This window comes from Colias philodice, chromosome 6 (assembly GCF_061535455.1).
Source record: "Colias philodice isolate Cphi_HAF_F1 chromosome 6, ilColPhil1 Martin Lab GWU primary, whole genome shotgun sequence".
NCBI lineage: Eukaryota > Metazoa > Arthropoda > Insecta > Lepidoptera > Pieridae > Colias > Colias philodice.
This window is the reverse complement of record NC_143091.1, coordinates 5,441,072-5,457,608: the sequence shown is the minus strand read 5'-3', so window position 1 is coordinate 5,457,608 and position 16,537 is coordinate 5,441,072. Positions and strand designations below refer to the sequence as shown.

At 32.7% G+C, this 16,537-nt stretch overlaps 1 protein-coding gene across 1 annotated transcript in view; it reads left to right on the top strand.

Annotated features, from left to right (window-relative positions):
* The window catches only part of LOC149487699 (lachesin-like), a 55,090-nt gene extending 46,200 nt beyond the window's left edge, over window positions 1–8,890 (top strand). Inside the window, exons 6-9 of the mRNA XM_089696308.1 lie at window positions 6,027–6,155; window positions 6,493–6,612; window positions 7,089–7,259; window positions 7,328–8,890. Coding sequence (XP_089552434.1) covers window positions 6,027–6,155; window positions 6,493–6,612; window positions 7,089–7,259; window positions 7,328–7,587 — 680 coding nt within the window. The 3' untranslated portion in view covers window positions 7,588–8,890. The remainder of the gene's footprint in view (window positions 1–6,026; window positions 6,156–6,492; window positions 6,613–7,088; window positions 7,260–7,327) is intronic.
* The last annotated feature ends 7,647 nt before the right edge of the window (window positions 8,891–16,537 follow it).

The window sequence follows — 16,537 nt, the reverse complement described above, 5'->3', positions numbered from 1 at the left end:
CTATGTCGAAATCTGTCTGCAATAAGACGGGCCTCTCGCTATTCGTCCGTTTAAAGAGACCAATAGTTTCAATTCTTAATCTTTCATTAAACAAACTTATTAATCGTTCTTGTCTCAAATAATGGTAATATTCGCGTCCCTACTCTAGTCATTGCTTATGCTCATGTTCATCTTCGAGAGATCGAATAATATTATGGTGCACCCTATTATTTGTCAAACGGTCTTCATATTGAGTAAAAGTTTCAGAATTCTCGAGATAAAATATGACGATCGTGATCAGCTGTGAGACGTAATTCCCTCTCAGTGAGGGTTTCGGTCTCACGGGATAGTACAATATGCCATTTGCGATCAGCTGTGAGACGTTATATATACCCTCAGTGAAGGTTTCGGTCTCACAGGATAGTACATGCCGTTCGCGGTCAGCTGTGAGCCGCAATTCTCGTTGTGAAGCGGTTTCAGGTTCGGCATAACACATGTTGTTTTCGGTCAATAGTAAGCCTCTTATCTCTAACGATCCTTGAGAACTCTTATTTCTCATTTTCTTAACTTTGCTCGAATTTCGATATATGTATAAAGATTTTTTAGGTGGCACTGATGCGGGTGAATAAAAATTAAAACGGACTAAGAGTGTTATAATCTCAATCATCATCATCAATACATATAATAAAATTGTGGAAAAGTGATGTCTGTACAATTAAAATATGTAGAAAAAAATTAGCAGGTGTTATTATTATCGAGAAATCGAGAGAAACCATTTTTTTCTCTTAAAAGCTCCCCCCCTCCCACTTCCCGAACTCCGATTGACCGTAATTTATTTTTCCTTACATTTTTATCATATCCTTTTCTAATGGGTTTCATCCTACTGCGATTTTTTTTTGTTTCAAAAATTATCTACCCTGGTGTATAGGTAAATTTTCCACATAAAATGTCCTTTAAATTATGTCGTATTATATTTTTAACCCCCGACGCAAAAAGACTGGTGTTATGTGTTTGACCGCTATGTATTTCTGTGTGTGTGTGTGTGTCTGTCTATGGCACCGTAGCTGGCTAACAGGTAAACCGAATTAGATGCGGTTTTTTTTGTTAGGCAGAATATTTTCCGACGCTGGTTCTTAGATAAAGTGTATCAAAATTGGTTCATCCACTTATTATACCTACATAGGGGTAAAAGTGGGAATGAAAAAAATGAAAGTTATAATTTATTTTTAAAGATCGTCGGGAAGTTTATGAAATTATTTATTCCTTTTTCTATACACTTTTCTTCGTCTAAACGGTTTAGTTACGTGCTCTCTCTCTCTTCAGCCTTTAGTTACGTGCGTGAGACAGGAAAGATCTAATTTGGATTTGTTTCTGGATTTGATAAAAACTGAGTATCGATTAAGCTGATCAGTGGCTACTGGCTACACCATAGATTATTAAAAACATCCGTTTAAGAAAGGAAGGAAATAGAATTTGCTCCTCTCCCCCCCCCTGGTTCCTAAAAAATAATATGACATAATTTAAAAGAAATTTTACGTAGAATTAGTTAGGCATTTCTTTTTTGATTTTCGATATTATATACTAATCATAATTTTTAATTACAATATGTAGTAACTATTTGGTATAGGTTAGGCATTTCATTTCTTGATTTTCTTTAATAATTTGGTACGTAAGTTTTTTAGCTCAGTTTAGTAAGAAATTTTAATAACAATTCTTTTAATTATTTATGGTAGTACAACAGTACAGTATGGTAGTACGTATTTACTCAATAATTGTATGTTAAGTAGTAATTCAGCATGGGCGTAGCCACGGTGGGGCTGGGTGGGGCGCTTATCCTGGCTTTGATCTGGTAGGTACTAATTGTGAAGGGGAGTGGGCGTGGGCGTGGGATTGGGACTGAACGTGGCATATGGCGTGGGAGTGCGAGTGGGCGCGGGAGTGGGAGCATGAAAATAAAAATGATTTTTTATTGTTGCCCCACCCTGAGCCCATGGTCATAGGTCCCATAGTCACTATTCCACGCGAACGAAGTCGCGGGGACAGCTAGTAGACAAATATAATCAGAAAGCTAAGCTCAACCATAAAAGATAGACATTTATGATGTCGGGAGATATTTTTTATATAATATGGAGAACATTTCTTTCATACTTGATTTCTGTGTAGCTTTTACCATTAAGATACACGCATTAAGAACGCACACGCGACGAAAGCTTAAAAATGGAGTTGCTGCTCTGCTCACGAATATGAAAAATAATTATACCAAGTTTCGTTTAAATCCGTCGAGTAGTTTTTGTTTCTATAACGGTTATACAGACAGACAGACGGACAAACATTTTTGACGTCGATGTCGATCTCTAATCACCTCGTGATAGTTATTTAGGAAATATATTTCATGTGCAGAATTGACCTCTACAGATTTAATATAAGTAGGTATAAATATATTTAGATTCCAATTTCCATGTAACGTTAAATTCGACTACATAATAACTAACAGACAACGCAGGTTACTCTCGTTTCCGTAAGTTGAGGCGGCTACATATTCGGTCCTAATAACATGACTTTTTGTGAACGAAACGACAGCGCGGTTTAATTCGATGCCAACACCATCAGAAAAAAGGAAATATTTTTAACTTTGAAAAAATATTATGATTTACACTATTAATACTATTTTAACATTAACACAAAATATAAGACTATGAGTGTGTAATGAGTGTGTAAAAATAAATCCAGCTAGTTTCACATCACACTTATGTTTATAATTAGGTATACGACATGAAAATATATTAATTACAAAGCAATAATCATACAGATAAATACTGAACAAAAGTATTAACAGTCAAAGCATATTTTTACTAACAACATGTAAATGATGAAGGAATAATAATTATCAACGAACTAACCTTTTTGTATTAGAGTCCCGCCTCGTGATCGAATTATTAAAACACGAAGATTTTTAAAAATGTAACCAATGAACACAATCAATATTAGATTAACTGTAATGGTGTCTAGTTTGACTTAAAATAATATACATCTACCCTCACTTTTAAAAATGTAGTATATTCACACGAATTATATAAGCGCACCTTATAGGGAAGGGAAGATTTATTATGGGTTAAAGAGTTAAATAAATAAATAACATAATTATATTTAAATTATTAATTTTTAACATTGTGTTCAGTAGTGTTAACATGTAAATTGATTTGATTTTTACGAAATCTCATAGATGGCGCTGAATCAAATTTGTCTTTATAGTACTAAGATTCATTAAACAGTTTCTCTGCCCAAATTACGTAAATGACGTAGTTTTTATAGTGTAAAGCTAGATAATAGCATGGCTTACTCAAAAACAACATTTAAACATGAGTCTTTAGATTGTACGCTGTCGTAGTTCACGGAATACGTAAGAAAAGTAAAGGTTCACAGCTCCTCCCCCGGAGGTGATAGCATGATAATATGTTTAAAAAAACCTCACACGACCTGTTAGTAATATTCGTGCAAAATTTGAAGTCAATCTATGCAGTACTTTTCGAGATTAGCTCGGACAAACATACAGACAAACAGACAAACAGACAAACAGACAAACAGACAAAAATTCTAAAAACTATATTTTTGGCTTCTATATCGATTATAGATCATGGATTATGTATTCTTTTAAAAAAATATTCAATGTACAGTTTTGACTTTCCTACGATTTTATTATATGTATAGATCATAATTTTTAATTACAATATGTAGTAACTATTTGGTATAGGTTAGGCATTTCATTTCTTGATTTTCTTTAATAATTTGGTACGTAAGTTTTTTAGCTCAGTTTAGTAAGAAATTTTAATAACAATTCTTTTAATTATTTATGGTAGTACAACAGTACAGTATGGTAGTACGTATTTACTCAATAATTGTATGTTAAGTAGTAATTCAGCATGGGCGTAGCCACGGTGGGGCTGGGTGGGGCGCTTATCCTGGCTTTGATCTGGTAGGTACTAATTGTGAAGGGGAGTGGGCGTGGGCGTGGGATTGGGACTGAACGTGGCATATGGCGTGGGAGTGCGAGTGGGCGCGGGAGTGGGAGCATGAAAATAAAAATGATTTTTTATTGTTGCCCCACCCTGAGCCCATGGTCATAGGTCCCATAGTCACTATTCCACGCGAACGAAGTCGCGGGGACAGCTAGTAGACAAATATAATCAGAAAGCTAAGCTCAACCATAAAAGATAGACATTTATGATGTCGGGAGATATTTTTTATATAATATGGAGAACATTTCTTTCATACTTGATTTCTGTGTAGCTTTTACCATTAAGATACACGCATTAAGAACGCACACGCGACGAAAGCTTAAAAATGGAGTTGCTGCTCTGCTCACGAATATGAAAAATAATTATACCAAGTTTCGTTTAAATCCGTCGAGTAGTTTTTGTTTCTATAACGGTTATACAGACAGACAGACGGACAAACATTTTTGACGTCGATGTCGATCTCTAATCACCTCGTGATAGTTATTTAGGAAATATATTTCATGTGCAGAATTGACCTCTACAGATTTAATATAAGTAGGTATAAATATATTTAGATTCCAATTTCCATGTAACGTTAAATTCGACTACATAATAACTAACAGACAACGCAGGTTACTCTCGTTTCCGTAAGTTGAGGCGGCTACATATTCGGTCCTAATAACATGACTTTTTGTGAACGAAACGACAGCGCGGTTTAATTCGATGCCAACACCATCAGAAAAAAGGAAATATTTTTAACTTTGAAAAAATATTATGATTTACACTATTAATACTATTTTAACATTAACACAAAATATAAGACTATGAGTGTGTAATGAGTGTGTAAAAATAAATCCAGCTAGTTTCACATCACACTTATGTTTATAATTAGGTATACGACATGAAAATATATTAATTACCAAGCAATAATCATACAGATAAATACTGAACAAAAGTATTAACAGTCAAAGCATATTTTTACTAACAACATGTAAATGATGAAGGAATAATAATTATCAACGAACTAACCTTTTTGTATTAGAGTCCCGCCTCGTGATCGAATTATTAAAACACGAAGATTTTTAAAAATGTAACCAATGAACACAATCAATATTAGATTAACTGTAATGGTGTCTAGTTTGACTTAAAATAATATACATCTACCCTCACTTTTAAAAATGTAGTATATTCACACGAATTATATAAGCGCACCTTATAGGGAAGGGAAGATTTATTATGGGTTAAAGAGTTAAATAAATAAATAACATAATTATATTTAAATTATTAATTTTTAACATTGTGTTCAGTAGTGTTAACATGTAAATTGATTTGATTTTTACGAAATCTCATAGATGGCGCTGAATCAAATTTGTCTTTATAGTACTAAGATTCATTAAACAGTTTCTCTGCCCAAATTACGTAAATGACGTAGTTTTTATAGTGTAAAGCTAGATAATAGCATGGCTTACTCAAAAACAACATTTAAACATGAGTCTTTAGATTGTACGCTGTCGTAGTTCACGGAATACGTAAGAAAAGTAAAGGTTCACAGCTCCTCCCCCGGAGGTGATAGCATGATAATATGTTTAAAAAAACCTCACACGACCTGTTAGTAATATTCGTGCAAAATTTGAAGTCAATCTATGCAGTACTTTTCGAGATTAGCTCGGACAAACATACAGACAAACAGACAAACAGACAAACAGACAAACAGACAAACAGACAAACAGACAAAAATTCTAAAAACTATATTTTTGGCTTCTATATCGATTATAGATCATGGATTATGTATTCTTTTAAAAAAATATTCAATGTACAGTTTTGACTTTCCTACGATTTTATTATATGTATAGATTGTTCAGCGTAGAATAATATAGTGATGTTGTAATGTATTTTTAGTGGAAAGAGTATAAATTTAAAATAAAACAAAAAGTACACTTTCAACTTTTTATATTATTTACGGAAAGAAAAAGCAAATGGCGCTCTCGTCCAACTTATTTTATTGTCTTAGGTACTTGAGATATATAGCATTAATTCGTTGAATGTTTACAGTGCTAACTTATCAAGGTGAAGTGTTGAAGTTGACGAAGATATCTCGTTCTGAAATGGGGACATACTTATGTATAGCGGGTAATGGAGTGCCGCCTACCGTCAGTAAGAGGATCCACATTAGTGTTCATTGTAAGTTGATACTTTCTCCACACTTATTATTCTTCTCACGAACCTCCTCTAATAAAAAGACTCCGTATAATTTTTGCTACAAGATCACGAGCAATTTGATCCTATTTTGTTTCGATAAATGGGCATTTACACAAATAAGTACCTATTCTCACTAACGGGCCAGGGTTAATTAAAAAGTATTAAAGCTTCGAGTTATTTCGTAATATTAAACATGCTGTGTATTTTATAATTGTTATTAATTAACGTGGCCTATTGAAACTAATTAATATATTGAGATTAAACAGTTATTGTGAAACTAATAATTTATGTGAGACGAATATATTGTGTTTCTGCGCAGTTCACCCGGTGATCCAGGTGCCAAACCAGCTGGTTGGAGCCCCCCTCGGCACGGACGTTACTTTGGAGTGCTACGTCGAGTCCTCTCCTAAATCCATCAACTACTGGGTTAAAGACCCTGGTAAGATAATTATGTACAGTTTTAAGAATTTTTTAGTGTTTGTTTAGTTATTATTATAGTATTAATGTGATTAATATTCTTTATAAATACTCCGTCTTTAATATAAAAATGTCGATGTTCCTAAATATATCTGATCATCAAAATACCTAAATATATCTGGTCAACTAACAGAAATATTAGATTTATCGGAATATAATCCCGTCATTATCAAAACAAATCTATAGACAGACCGCAGAAAATCCAAAGAAAGAAATGTCCACAACAACAATTTCATTACAGATTTATGTAAACACGGACACCAATTATTAACTGAGCAAAGAATCCCAAAATAAAAACGAAACAAATTAAAAAGCGGATATAAAACTCTAGGTGTCTGCCCGAAGTTTTTACATTTTTCATAAAACTTAGCGGTGGAAAGATGAAATTCTAATATTGGATTTAAAAGCAAATGTTTTAAGTAATAAATTGTTCCGCAGGTGAACTGATAATACCATCTGAGCACCACGAGATGACTGTCAGACAAAAATCCATGTTTGAAGCTGAAATGTCCATGACTATAAAAAATATCAGACGAGAAGATCTCGGGAGCTACATTTGTGTAGCCAAAAACTCCCTGGGGGACGTGGAAAGCAAAATAAGATTATATGGTAAGAAAATCACGGTATGGTAATGAAAAATAAATAAATTGCACTGTTCAATTTACGTTATTTTGTAGAAATCCCGGGGAATGGCAGACACGTTTATCAATATCCAGATGAAAGAACAACTTCAGATGAGGAGTACGGCACCGAAATATATGACGACGATTTTGACAACAAAGTCGACGAGAAAAGCAATCGTGTGCCTGATCGCGCGAACAAATGGTACGCAAACGAAGGTAAAATTATCCTGACAACACCCAACGAGGCCATCGTTTGTTCCGCGTCGCTGACGATTACGACTATTTTCTTAAGCTTAATTAAACATCTACTTTAAACTTGTGCAAAATAATGAAAATAAACAAGTTTCACTAATGTTCTGGTGACTGATTTAAAAATTTATAACGATATAATTTAAATCTCAATTCAGTATTATATTATTTAAATGCTTTCTGTGAATGCTCTAGGTAGGAATTATTCCACGTGGAAATTAATACTGTACGTGTTGTCTAAGTTACTCCTCCAACGTGTAACGTGATAATAATTAGATTTATATAACATGTATATACTTATATATTATTAAGCTAATAAAAATATATCAAAGTTATAGTTGTAAGATAATATTTTATGAAATAAATAAAATATTAATAACAATTTCTAGTCTTATTACTTTGGAAAGAAGTTTTTCTACGTTATTGAAATGTTAAACATTTGAAAGTTTCCTCATATTGTTTTTAATAGCGTGGCAAAAATATTGCAATAGATTACAATAGTACCTTTCAAACAATATATGTATAAAGAATTCAGTTGTATTTTATGGACAATATCAGACACATGACATAGTTACTATTAATTTTATGTTACATGTTTCACTCATTAAGACAGCTTATATATAGCAGAAGAAAATACTCATGTTTAAAACCGAACAATTAACTTAATATATAACAAATAAGCATTGTAAATACAGCAACCGTTAATAGATGTTATGTTAAAATGACTATACTTCTCATTGATATGAGCATTGTAGTATAGAGCTATTTAATAAGCAAGAACTGTTCGTTTTTATTATCTTTTTGCTACTGTTTTCTGTGCATCTACAATTATTTATACAGTTTTGTTAAAATAATTATTTTTGTATTTGTATTGTATTATACGAATAATTTTTAATACTGTAATACATTATGTTCAGGACGTTCCAAGAGGTCATGTTGAAAACCTTTACACCTAATCATAAGTGCTTTGTGATGATTTGAATAACAATTAAAGGTACTAAAAATTTTTAACACTTTTTTGGCCAATAAAATCGATTCTCTCAGATGTCATAATATATTATAATTATCTATTGATATAGATGAAATGATTGGTCTTCCGTAGATAGAATCTTGATCGCACTGGGTCACAAAAATAGTAACAGTGATTTTATAAACTTTATTATGAACTATCTTAATGCAAATAATAACAAAACTATAATCTTAAAATATTAAGTAAACAGTAGTTCACTGAGCGTCTTATTCAGATTAAGTACAAAGGTTTTGAACGATTATCGGTCTTAAAATAGATTCTAGTCAAATACAATTTCTCCTGTTCATCTACGTTAATAACCTGTCGTTACAAAAAACAATAAATCAATGATATATAAATGTTGGCGTTTTATTTTTAGACACTGCTTCGAAAATAATTCTGGTATTAATCCAGCAATTGTTTCCCTACCCTTAAATTAACGAGTTGTTAATATTCTATTGAAATAATTTTATTTGTGTCGAGCGTAATTATAACTCACTTTCTTCACAGATTTGTCGAATTCAAGTGAAGCTTCCTAAAATAGATATTCACCTCTTTTCTTCATATTTGAGCTTATTCGCTTTGCTTACTTGGTGAATTGTGATTCTTGGCATCGTTTGAACTGTGACCAATTTTACACACAAACACAATTGTAGTTTTTTTTTTCTAACAGCAGCAGTAAATAGCGTGCATTAGACGGGTCACTAACGGTGCACCAATCTGATTAATAATTCTAACTGAAGCCTGCTGGTGCTCAAGCAAAGCTCTGGTGCTTTCAAACAACTAATAGGTCATTTTGTTTTATGAATTTACTAAAGGAACAAGGCTAGACAATAGACATGCTGTAATTCTATCAAGACCTTACAACCTAATTTCACTAGTTTACACTGTGAGTTTACACTTCGACGTAATTTAGTGCAACAATAAATTACATTCACCTTTATGTCACACATTTACAAAACCTAATTAATCCAATTATTTCCGCTGGTAATAAATGCATCGATTTTGCGCCAGACAATTAAGGTATAATTTAATTTATCGACATCAAGCAGCGGAATAGCGTAAATATTAATTTGAAAGCTTTTTGCTCGAGTTGCACGGACCGTTTACACTCCTCTTTATTAAGATTCACGAAACATCAAAACGTAGTTATTGTTCCGCAGTAAATGAATATCAAATTAAACTGCTTGTAAGTTAATAAGTTCCTTATCTTTACTTTAGAAGTTGTCGAGTCATGCGCTAAGTGATTGGACGGAAAATTAGCTAATCGAGAGCTGTCAATCACCTCTTTTGGTTAGGGAGCCAGGTGCAAATTTGGTTAACTATTTCCTCTCAAGAGATAATTCGTCAGACGCATGAGAGTATAGTATTATAAAGCCTCGTGAACGTCAGCTGGCGCTCGGTTGGGGGGGTGAGCGGTTGTAGCCTCCCACGCACATAGGAAAAAAAATACATTCATTCATTCATTTCCTCTCAGCTAAAAATTTGTCAAATTGTAGCTAACCCAATATCTCAACGAAAAAAAATAGTCAGCTGGTTACAACATGGTGTATTATACGTCAGCTGGTGTCTCGAACATGAAAGTTAAATTTAAAGAAAAATTTATTTTCCGTTATTTCCTCTCAAACAAAAATTTACCTGATGATAGCTTATATGTAACTGTGGATAAATATATATGTCAGCTGGCTGTATCTTGGTGGAAAAACCGTCAGCTGATACGGGAGGCTACAACCGCTCTTCCCCCCAACCGAGCTCCAGCTGACGTTCACGAGGCTTCATAATACTATACTTTGATGCATTTTACTAATTACCGCTTGAGAGGAACTTGGTCATAAAATCTGCTGCTGGCTCCCGGACCATTAAGCTGTATTCAATATCCGTTAATGTTGTTAATTATCTGATAATTTTCTGATCCTGGAAAATTGATTTCTAGCCTTGTCTATTACTCTGTAGGTACATGAAGACATTATTTAATAAATTTATATATAATAAATATAAATTTATTATATAAAATAAATTATATAATATAAACAGATATTTTTTGAACTTAATGCAGAAGCCAATACGTCTATGTGCACTTGTTACAATCTAAGAAAAAAGCTATTTACAGAGGCAGTTCAAAACTAAATAACACGTAACATAAAAAAAGATAGCACTTTCCTCAACGACATAGCTACAACATATTTTGGGACATCAAACACAAAAGAGTCTACAAATTATTATACGTATAATAACACAAAAGATTCTTCAAAGAAAAGATTCCTTTAAATCATCGCGTAACTTAAAGAAGTTGTATGTGGTGTCACGGAATAATCCTAACAAATGTAAGAGAAGAGTTATCGTTATTTCCTCTTGGTAAGGAGCTCACACAAACGACCTTAATTTGGCCAATCTAAACATGGCAAAGTGAAAGTGATTGATGTCCGCTGTCTGACTCCGACTGTGTAACAAGTGTTTTTACGTGACGTTATCATGACCCGTTTTCTGCTGAAATTAAATCAAACATGAAGATTTGCATTGAACCTTTTCACTCGGCAGATTTATGAGGTTTCCGATTACGCTGGACTTTTGTAAACATAATATTCATATTTCTAAAAACGCAAATGTGATCGCTTTTTTATTTTATATTTATACAAGCATATTGCCCAGACTTGCATTATATTTTCTTCTATGTTTCTACCTATGTTACAAACAATCACACACTTTCCTGACAAATATCGCTCATGTTATCTTAATTTTACGTTAAAGTATTTTAAAGAATTATCTATTTTAGAATGAATTCCAGTAAAACATGTTATATTGTATTTGCTTCCCTCTTAACACAAAGCTCACGGTTTACTCAATATGCTAAAGACCCATTATTGTAAACGCTTAATTATTACCCAACGAACAACACAACAGTTGTTTATTACAATAATATATTGTTCTCTACATCAAACAAAGCTAAAAATAAATATCATTCCATTTTAGATTCTTATGTTTTTGCTGTAGTTCATGAATTGCAAACTAGTGTCTGATAGGCACAACTTCGTTGAACAATAATATCTTTATATTATAAATTCAAACTTTATTTAAATAATAAAGCTATTTTTATTAAGATTGTTAGTGTTAAAAAAAATACAAATCGTTCAATTGTTTGTCCTTCTATTTCAACTACATCATGTGGAATGAACATCTAGCTGCATTTTAGATAAAAAAAAAATATTTAAAACAAAATATAAAAGTATTATTATATGTGTTCTTAACTTTAGTGTTGCTTAAACAACAAAAAAATATATAGATAAATAATAATGCGATTCAATCTCGCCAGTCTTAAGATATTATTATAGTTAGGTACCTATATAAAATAATTTTACGTATTTTGTAATTTCAGCTCATATTATTACCGAGTAAAATTGATATTACAACATCACAGAATAAAGGGACTTTAGAAGTAATAAACGTAAAAGCTGCATATTTAATTTACCGTGTTACGTTTTCATTAAGTCACAAATTCATACTATCAATTACACGTTATTTAAGAGGAAAATTACTTCACTAAAGTTACAATATAACAACTGCAGAGTTGAGAAACTTCGGGTTTATAAGCTAAGTTTTGTTTGATAATTAACATTCAAGGGAGATATACACAGGTGCTGGTCTTCATGAAATTATCACTGATTAGGTCCACGATACAATGCGGCTGGAATGCGGTATTAGCAACTGAATAGGCTCAGTAATTTGTAACAGAGGAAACCCCGAGATCATTGAACGCATTCCTTCAAACTTGCTTTGATCGTCAAACAGACATTTAAACCCAATTTTTCATTAATCCCTAAATTCGGGAAACACCAATTTTAAATTAATGTTATTTTGTCGTACAACCTTGATTTCTGCTTTTCTTTTTTCTACTACTTTCGTATTTTTTTCTACTATATTCAGTGTATTTAAGCAGGCTGAATTATTAAAATGCAGCGGACAATTAATATTCTGCTGAAGAACAAAGAGTACTTGTTAAAATGAGAAAATTATGAAGTGTTATACCAACAATAATCCGTTCATTTTGAGCTGGATGGTTTATATTGCACGAGAAAAATTTGATTTGTTCAAATATAAAATGTCCTCATTGAAGTTAAGTCACTGCACGACACGTGACTCCGACATAAAATATTATATAATGATATTACAAGCTATGATTACGTGAGTTGAAATATTATGTGACGCGCATTTGTCTTCAGACGCCCTGCGAAAACATCTGACTTTTTGAATTATCCACTCTTGGATCCTCGAGTTTTATGTCTCTCGGCTTGGAACAAAAATAGAGAAAATTTTAGACGTCTTTGGTACGATTACTCTTTAGGACTGGTCTTTATTTTTCTTTATAATCTCAAATGAAGTAATGTCAGTCCATTTAAAAACACGAGATTTTATGCAGCCCACATCGAACCAACAATAACGTTATAAAGTAAATAACATTCTTTAGTGCAATTAAGCATGTTAGAATACTTTGTACAATTTTATTAAACTTAATGTGCATAATTTAATGATTGGTATGTATGTGTATCTATACAAAATTATAAAACTAAATTGGTTAGGTACATACTCATGTCATCAACAGGTCATATTTCATGTCATGTCAGATTTATTAAACGAAAGTAATTATTATAAACCTAAGGCCTTAATTGCCACAGGTTGCTAGACTTAGTTTCATCCTCTATATATTTTTAACTTACCTTTACGGATTAGTAACCGCAGTGTCGTCTACATTAGTCTCTCTGCTATCTGTGCATAAATATATCTCACTCACACCGTAACATTTCAGCTTCCATGTCAGTGTGAACGAAACCAATTCATTTATTCTGGCAATTCGCGCTTACAGACCATGGACGCTTTATTCAATTTCTATAGAACATATTTTTGTATTCGCGTCTGGGTTCAATATAAACACAATATGTTTGTAACCGTTGTTTCCCACCTATTGAACAATATTTTATTTACTCTTTAAATAATGTGTTGTTTACACTACATTTCAATTTAAAAAGGTTTAAGACAGCTCTATTACTCTATCTTTGCTGTGTTGTACATTGTACGGGGTGATTTGAATTATGTAATTTTTTATTGTAATGATTAATTACAAAACTAATTCGCATTATTATAGCAATAATAATATAATATATTGAAAGCTTTTTATACAACGCATATTTTTAAAATTCCGAACAAATTGATTATGAGATTTTAGCCAATTCATAAGTCATGAAACTTCGACTTATATATTTAAATCAGGTAAGCTAGCATGGAATAGGAAATAAGCTGGACAATAACTTTCCGCGGAATACAGAAAGCGTGCTGAATAATAATTGCTCTATTCTCGTATATTTGATACGGCGAATTTAAGTTGCAGTTCCGCTGAATGAGCATCCGCAGGCTCAGACGTTCTCAGTAAATCATCGTTCAAAAATTTGCCAGCAGCCGTTGAATGGAAGGACTTATACGGATTATGTACACGCCATTAGTTCAGTTCACGCTTTTGTGTGGAGGATTCGCTCTGTTCGCCAGACTCATTGTGTCGCCGAAAGGGCTGTGATCAAGACAGACTTAATTGCACGCGCTCACGTTGCTAATCGCTTATTCGAGAAATCCAATCGCGATCTTTGGCAAGACAGCCTTTTGAAATTTGCCTTTGATTTCTGACTCGCCGCAATCTTAATTGTTTTATGTAGCAGAAAAATCGCAGTTACATACTTTATAATTCGTAGTGCGAAATTAATCAGCTCCATAATGTATTAATATTAATGTATTTGGAATCATAATACATATTATGTAACATAATTAGCCGTAATTTTACCAGCAAAATAAATGATGTTTAAATGAAAGCAGCCGTTTAAATAACGTTGTTGTCCCAGAATTTATATTAACAGACTATTATATTTTAATCACTTATTTCGTAGCGACCCTGTAATGTAAAATATGTATGTGTCAAAATTATTTTATGTACCTGTGCTTAAAACCGTAAATATGTCAAAAAAATGTGTGCGTGTACTAGTGTACACACGTAAGAAGTTAAATATCTTTATGACCTTATTTTTCAAAAAATAATTTACTATATGCAACTTTACAGAAATACGTCGAATCAAAGATGGCGCGTAACGGAAAAATGTCACGCGTAACTAAAAAATGTTACACTAAATTTTTTTCCATCCCCGATAAAGAAGTTTCACTTCAATATATGCAGCTCTCCTTTTACTTTACCCTCACGTAATACAGGTTATTATTCAAATAAAAAAGATGAACCCACACGCAATTAACCCATTGACCACCGTAAGCCCCGATCGGGGCGCGACACAATAGATTTTCTATTGTGTCTGTGATTCCGAGGACTGATGGATTAAATATGTAAGTTAATGTTTAAATTGCAAACGCTATTTACTCAGTCACCACGATACGTTGTAAAATTAGCTGATGTGAATCAGAGGCACCTACCTAAATGTTGATATAGGAAACTCTCCCTAAGTGTATTGAATAGATAATGTTACCACATCGAACTACGATCCGCTCGTTTCCACTCAAACTACTTTTGACGTTATAAATAATAAATTTGGAATAGAATCAGAACTTAGCCTATTAATGAATCGACATGCTCTACGTGGACTCGTCAATCAATCGGTTTTAACTAATAGACGTCGTGTTAACTTGCTAATGTCTGTTGACATGCCTGGGACGATTTACGTGAGGAAACCCAATGAGGTGACCACCAAATACCGAGGCTAATATTGCCCAGTTTGTGTCATTATTTAATTAAACCTCTTTTAAAATACTCTAATATGAAACTAAAATTATGTATCTTATTGATGAACGAAATTTGGTTAAACATGCTATAAGTGATAGGAATCAGTAAGTTTATTTATGTTTAAGTGAGAAACTGTATTAGACTAAGTATTCGCACAACTCGAATACTCGTAGTAAAGTAGATAACAAAGTTTCGATCCCGAAGCATCATACGGCAGGTTGCAACGGTTCAAGTATTCTGCTATGTAATCGACCCCTTCTTAAATTAGGTGAAGCATTTACAACGCATCACACTTAACTATTAAATAAATAAATACATTATAATACAAGCGAATGAAATTATTTCCTACTAGCTGTGCCCGCGACTTCGTCCGCGTGGAATAGTGACTGCATAGTAGTTACTACTTAACACACAATTATTGAGTAAACACGTCTTGAAACACGTACTATCATATACAACTAAATTATAAGTACTTACACATTATTATAAAGTTAAGAAATAAAATAAATAATAACACAAAAGAACTGTTAGTAAAATTTATTACTAAACTGAGCTATAAAACTTAGGTACAGAAGAGTTCAAAATTTCCAGGATGTGGTTATTCTCCCGCTCCCATATTCCTTCTACTTTCACAGACTTTCAACTTTTCCCTTTCACCCCTAGTAAATGGTAGAACCGATTTTGATCTAAATTCTAAACCATGTCTAATCATACCTATATATTATGTACATGTCATATCCTTTCGTTTGGTGCTCCATTTGGATTATACAGTATCCCCACTATCACCCCAAGGTGCCCTATATGTAATAAACAGATTAACCAATTTTGATAAAACATGACTAATTGTAATTCACACGTCATTTGATATGCCGCTTGATTATATTATTTGACCACATTCGATTATTCATTCCCACTTTTACCGCTATAAATCAATAAATGGATGAACCGATTTTGATTGAATTTGCCTCATCATACTTCTCACGTCAGGTCATGCCCTTTCATTTGATATGCCACTTGGGTATATTATTTGACAACTTTTATTCCCACTTTTATACCTATATCCAATAAATGGATGAACCAATTTTGATAAAATATGTCTTATTGTACTTTACACGTCATGTCTTTCATTAGATAAGTCACTTGAGTATATTTGATAAAATTTATTTATTTATTCCCACTTTTACCCCTATGACCTGACGTGAGAAGTAAAGTATTCTCACGTCAGGTCATGCCCTTTCAT